Source organism: Vigna angularis, chromosome 1 (genome assembly GCF_016808095.1).
Source record: "Vigna angularis cultivar LongXiaoDou No.4 chromosome 1, ASM1680809v1, whole genome shotgun sequence".
Taxonomy (NCBI): Eukaryota; Viridiplantae; Streptophyta; class Magnoliopsida; order Fabales; family Fabaceae; genus Vigna; species Vigna angularis.
Window position 1 is genome coordinate 25,688,897 of NC_068970.1, and position 6,212 is coordinate 25,695,108.

Sequence of the window (6,212 nt, forward strand, 5' to 3'; positions counted from 1 at the left end):
ATTAAGTCTGTTATTATTTGAAAATTATTTTCAAGATAAGTCATAACTAGGATGGCAGCGGATAAAATCCGGACGAGTAATTAATATATATATATATATATATATATATATATATATATATATATATATATATATATATATATATATATATATTTTGGTACCTGTATAAATATATTAAAAGAAAAGGAAAACGACACCTATTCGATGATAACCTTTTTCTTAGGGTTTCATGAAACATTTAAAAAAAGACCTTGAAAAGGAAAGCAGAGTGGGCACGTTGTTGGTAGTTAATGATTGAATAGGTGAAGCACTGTGAGTCACATATCTCTGATCTTTGGGTGCTTTAAATGTTACAACCATGATCTTTGGTTCCTCCAAAATTGGGTAGAACATCTTGAAATGGCTGTTACACCAGGACTGGAGCATACAAGGAAGGCCATCGGATGGGCAGCAAGAGACACGTCTGGGTTTCTTTCCCCCTTCAATTTCACCAGAAGGTACTCATTTCAAACCTCTTCAATTCCTGAACTTGGAAAATGTTTAATGTTTTTAATGTTCTGTTTTCTAATGGTGCAGGGAAACAGGGGAGAAAGATGTAGCAATCAAAGTGTTATACAGTGGTATATGCCACACCGACCTCCATAATGCAAAGAGTGAATGGGGTCCATCCTTTTATCCACTCGTACCCGGGTATGCTTCCTCCTCTTTTTCCAGTATATTTCAACCACCTTCAAACATTAAATATTCTCTTCACTTTATTTATCAAACAACAAACACTTCCGTAAATTTATTCAAATCAACCATTTCAAACCAAACAGAATGGCTAAGCTACAACTCAAACTTCCAAAGTCATTCGATGCTCCTAGAACAAACAACCTTCTTTCTAATCATATATATATATATATATATATATATATATATATATATATATATATATATATATATATATATATATATATATCTATCATAGTATTAAATTTTGATGAAATTTATTGACATGATTTTTTCTTATATTACGAGAATATTAGTATTATATTTATTGATAAAATTTATCAACAAATTATAATTTTTATTAGTAATAAAATTTATTAGTAAAATCCGTTACCAAAATAGGATTGAATTCACTTTTGAATTTTGATTATATTGTTATAAAATTTATTGAAAATATTTTTTTAAAATTTGCTAATAATTGAATTTTTAAAAATTTATTTATAAATTCATTGATAATTGTATTTTTTAAAATTGGTTGATAATTTTTTCGATAAATGTGTCTGTTTAATGGGCACCAATTTTTCAACAAATTTTGATAAGTAGTTATTATAAATTAATTCAAAATAAATGAGAAGAAGGAACAAGAGGTGATGAAAAAAAAACAGTGACAACAACGACGAAAGTGACGGTGACCAACAACAAAAAAGGAGTTAGAGAAAACAGAGGAGAAAGAATAGTAAGGGAAAAAGAAAGATGAGAACAAAAAAGAAAAAGAGGAGAAAGAAAAGGTAGAAAAGAAGGAACTAGAAAAAAAAGAGTTGAAAGAAAAAAAGAAAAGAGAATAAGAAAAAGAATAAAATTAAATCGTGATCATCACGATCAAAATTAATTTTTTTAGATAATTACAAACAAACTTTTTGTTGTCAATAAAATTTCAATAAAATTTATTGATGAGTATTTTATGGATGAATGTTTAGTAATAAATAAGTTGTCAATCATTTTAATTTATTAACAAATATTGGTGATTATTCATAAATTTTATGCATTAGTAATTTGTTTTTAATTACATATTACCTTACCTTAGTGGGTTGGTATCTTTGATGTAGCTAATACATTTTATAAATTATCAGCTACCATTTCATTGCAAATATGTTTTTCTGTTTAGGAATGATAAGTGATACAGGTTAATAAGTGTTAATTAGATAGTATTGTAATATGAGCACCATAAGGCAGGCACGAGATTGCAGGTGAAGTGATAGAGGTAGGAAGCAAGGTGGAAAAGTTGAAGGTGGGTGACAAGGTGGGTGTGGGGTGCATGGTTCTATCCTGCAGATCATGTAAAAGCTGTGATGAGAATCTCGAGAACTACTGTCCGAAAATGATTCTGACATACGGAGCGAAGTATGTTGATGGAAGCATCACACAAGGAGGCTACTCTGATCTGGTGGTTGTAGACGAACACTTTGTGATCAGCATTCCTGACGGTCTACCTCTTGAGGCTGCTGCACCTCTCTTATGTGCTGGGATCACAGTGTATAGCCCTCTCATATATTTTGGACTTGACAAGCCAGACACGCATGTGGGTGTGGTTGGTCTTGGTGGGGTTGGTCACATGGCTGTCAAGTTTGCCAAAGCTTTTGGCGCTAAGGTCACTGTAATCAGCACATCTCCAAACAAAAGGAAAGAAGCCATTGAGCATCTTGGAGCTGACTCATTTGTGGTAAGTCGTGAGGAAGATCAGATGCAGGTACTTTCTCTTTTCCAACCTTTTAAATATGGTTTAGTTTGGGTATCAATGAGGAATAGTTTATTGCTCAACTTCTAATGCTGATTTTTCGATTTAGGCTGTAAAGGGTACCTTGGATGGTATAATAGACACAGTTTCTGCAGTCCATCCTCTGCTCCCTCTGTTGGATTTGTTGAAGAGTCATGGGAAACTTGTCATAGTTGGTGTACCTGATAAGCCTTTGGAGCTACCCATCTTTCCTTTACTAGGTATACACGCACTTCGAAAATTATTAGAACTATTTTACTACTCAATTGAAGGAACTTTCTATCATGTAAATTTGATATACTTGTTTTATATGCAGCGAGAAAGGGTGTAACTGGCAGTAGCATTGGAGGAATAAAGGAGACACAAGAAATGATGGATTTTGCTGTCAAACACGATATAAAGCCTGATATTGAGATTATTCCTATTGATTATGTGAACAAAGCAATGGAGCGTCTCGTCAAAGCAGATGTAAAATATCGATTTGTTATTGACATTGGCAACACACTAAAATCAAGTTCCTGATATTTTACTCATCCACGTCGCAGAGAATTAATGCACTTGGAGTTATTGCTTTAATAAGCAGTCTTCTTTTTGTTTCTGTTCTTAATTTGATGAAGTTGGCATTTGTCGGTGATTACTAAACGTCTCTTCTGTATCAATGTTATGTGATTGATAGTTATCATCTCAATCATTCTCGAAAGAATTGAAAGAAAATTTCTTCATAAGCCTGCATTATAAATTATACAAGAGTTTATGTGCCATACTGTGATGAAAATTCACACTTTGAATATCTTAATAAATTATTATGTTTTGTGTTTTTTTTATTCGTTCCTCTCTAATTAATTTCTATTTGAAATAACTTTGCAAATAATTTGTTTCTTTTTCAACTCAAATCAGCTAAAATTGTAAAAGAAAGTGTGTACAGTAACTTTTCTTTTAACAGAGTGAGTAATTTAATTTGTTTATCCAACTCTTGACATAAGACACTCATTTTATCAATATTTTTTATTTATAAGATAAGAACAATAAATATCATATAAATATAAAAAATAATTCCTAAAATATAAAAATAATAATAACTATAATTATTTTATCATATATTATAATTATAAGAGCAATAATACTTTTATTAAATTATTAAACAAATAGTATTATTATATATTTTTATGTCCTTGGGTTGGGTTACGAAACTCATTATTCTCGTGGCCCGACCCAAATTTAAGGGTTTTTGTCTTTCACTCTCATTTATTTCAAAATCACTGTTTTGTTTTTCTTTTTATATTTATTTTATAGTAGCAGTAACTTTTAATATTTTGTTTGAATTTAAGTGAGAGTGAAAAAGAAGATGAAAGAAAGAAAAAGATACAGGATTGGATAGAAGAAAAGAGAGTGAAAAGTAAAACGTGACGAATAAAATTTTTGTAGTTGATTTAATTGATTGATAGAAATAAGTAAATTAATTGAATAATATAATGAATTAAGAAAATGTCTTTAATTTATTTTTAATATAAATAAATAAATTTTTATAAAACAAGAAAAATCAATATTTTATTTTTATTTTTATCATAAATTATTCTATTAAAAACAATTATTAAAAATGATATAAGTGTTCTTTTATAAGTAATATTTAATATTTTAATTCCACTAATATAAAAATAATATTAATATAGATTGACATTATTTTATCCTTGTATATAATGATATATTATTATCCTATTTTTATCAAATAATAAAATTTTACTCTGGTTTAATTTTTGCATTTACATAAATGAGTGTGATGTAAGAAAATTTAAATTGAAATTACTTAAAAATTTGTAATTTTTAACACTAAAAATAGTTGTAAGAAGGATGGAAAAACACTATTCTATGCTGGTGCAAAGTCAATTATGCCTAAGATAAAATAGTGCTTGTTGATCCCGTTCTTTTACGTCCATTTTCAATTCATCCAATCCATGTTTATATACATTTTTAATTTATTTAATAGGTAAAACGTATTTTAGGGCATTCCAATTTTTTTTTTAAATATCACTATGAGATATGACATTTCAAATATATTGGCACGGGTTAATTCACTAATCATATGCTTTCTATGAATATTTATTAAAACAAAATAAATTATAATACAAAAAATATACAGAGGGTTGAATCAAAACTCACACTCAATAAAATTTATATTAAGATAATATAGAGTTATTCATAGAAAAAGAAATGTCTAATAAAAGAAGACATATTTATTAAAGAATTAGACTTTAAATCTACCAACTTGTCATTTTATCTTTTTTTTAACTTCCAAAGTTTTTTTTTCTTTTTCGACCTTTCAAGAAAGACCTTTTTAGTTAGAGGCAAAACATTAAGGATAAAAGTTATTTTCTAATCTTAAAGATCGCTGATAAGGTATATCATTAAAATGTATGTTTCTTCATTGGTTGACCTCCTAAATTAATGTGGGATGTAGTCTTCTCCATTCATATTCAAAAATCTCATAGTAGTGAGTGAGTGGCAAAACGATATTCTTGTTATAGTCTATTTCTTGCGGCTACATTCCAATTTATCTATTATGATCAAAAACTTCTCACCAATCATAGAGGTATGGCTAACCTCAAATAATTTCTCTCCTTACCACTATCAAATGAAGTAAAATCATAATGAATCTATTAGAAAAGTAAAGAGAGGTGGGTGAATTGGATTTTAAAATCTTTTTCAAATCTTTTTCAAATTTTTAAATCTTGAAATCAATAAACAAAAATATATGTTCGTGCTCACTCAACCTTTATTTTTGGCCAACTCGTCTCGATCATTGGATTGGGATGTCACATATTGACCTTCAACCTGCATCAACTCATTTGGACATTCATTTTGGATTAGTTCATCTAGATCTTCGGCCCAGGTTGACCCATCTTGTGCCTGTTCCCAAGCCCAATTTTCTTGACCTTTGGCCATGAGTAGTTCGTCCCAGCCTTGCGTTCGAGTTGATCATTCTCGACCTTCCGTCTAAGAGAACCCATCTCAAATTTCTGTAAAAAACTACCTGTCTTGACCTTTGGCCTAGGCTGGCCCTTTTTGACCTTCGGTCTAAGACGACCTTGCTCGATATATGACCCAAGATTAAAGTATTATTTTTTTAAGAGTTAATTAAAATCTTGTAGTAGGGCAAAACTCACCTTAGCCCTGACTTTAACCCACTTGAAAGAAGGCTTCGAGATTGACAGTAATTTTTAGCTCCTTCAATTTTCAATGGTGGGTTAGGACTAACCCATGAACCATGAGTCAAGTTGACAACTATACTCATATGTTTTTTTAATGATCATAGAAAATTGAAGTTTGTCTCTCATGGTCGTAAGATAAATAGATTTGTGTTCCCACATCAATGGTTTAAATCTCTAGTCTTAATTATTGGTTATTGTTGATCTACAACATTATTTATAAGACAAATGACAAGGGATTGATACTTACTTTCATCGAATAATGGCACATAAGGATCAACAATTTCCACCCTTTTACTGGTGAGATGACCATCACCCTCGATGATGTTTCCACACTGCTTCACACCCTTACCTAGGACAGTTTTGCACGTACATCACATTGATGTAAAAGAAACTACAATAATGTGTGTTGAGTTGTTGAGTGTAGACATAGGTAATGCCCCCGCACATAATTTTTAAATGATATTGTTTCAAAATTATAACAAGCTTTAGATATACAAGCATTTTCTAGGTATGAGTCATAG

At 30.0% G+C, this 6,212-nt stretch overlaps 1 protein-coding gene across 1 annotated transcript; it reads left to right on the plus strand.

The window, feature by feature from the left end:
- The first annotated feature begins 200 nt into the window (after positions 1-200).
- On the plus strand, positions 201-3,303 carry LOC108321671 (probable mannitol dehydrogenase). Its single transcript, XM_017553497.2, has 5 exons — positions 201-497; positions 577-690; positions 1,945-2,458; positions 2,556-2,706; positions 2,802-3,303. Exons 1-5 carry the CDS (start codon positions 400-402, stop codon positions 3,005-3,007), a joined length of 1,083 nt encoding a protein of 360 aa, XP_017408986.1. The 5' UTR covers positions 201-399; the 3' UTR covers positions 3,008-3,303.
- Positions 3,304-6,212: the final 2,909 nt, after the last annotated feature.

Bases quoted from the DNA above. Each gene is read 5' to 3' on its own strand.
- LOC108321671 (XM_017553497.2), top strand. From the start codon at position 400: ATGGCTGTTACACCAGGACTGGAGCATACAAGGAAGGCCATCGGATGG. The intron at 498-576 runs GTACTCATTTCA...CTAATGGTGCAG, and splicing joins CCCTTCAATTTCACCAGAAG to GGAAACAGGGGAGAAAGATG. The intron at 2,707-2,801 runs GTATACACGCAC...TTTTATATGCAG, and splicing joins ACCCATCTTTCCTTTACTAG to CGAGAAAGGGTGTAACTGGC.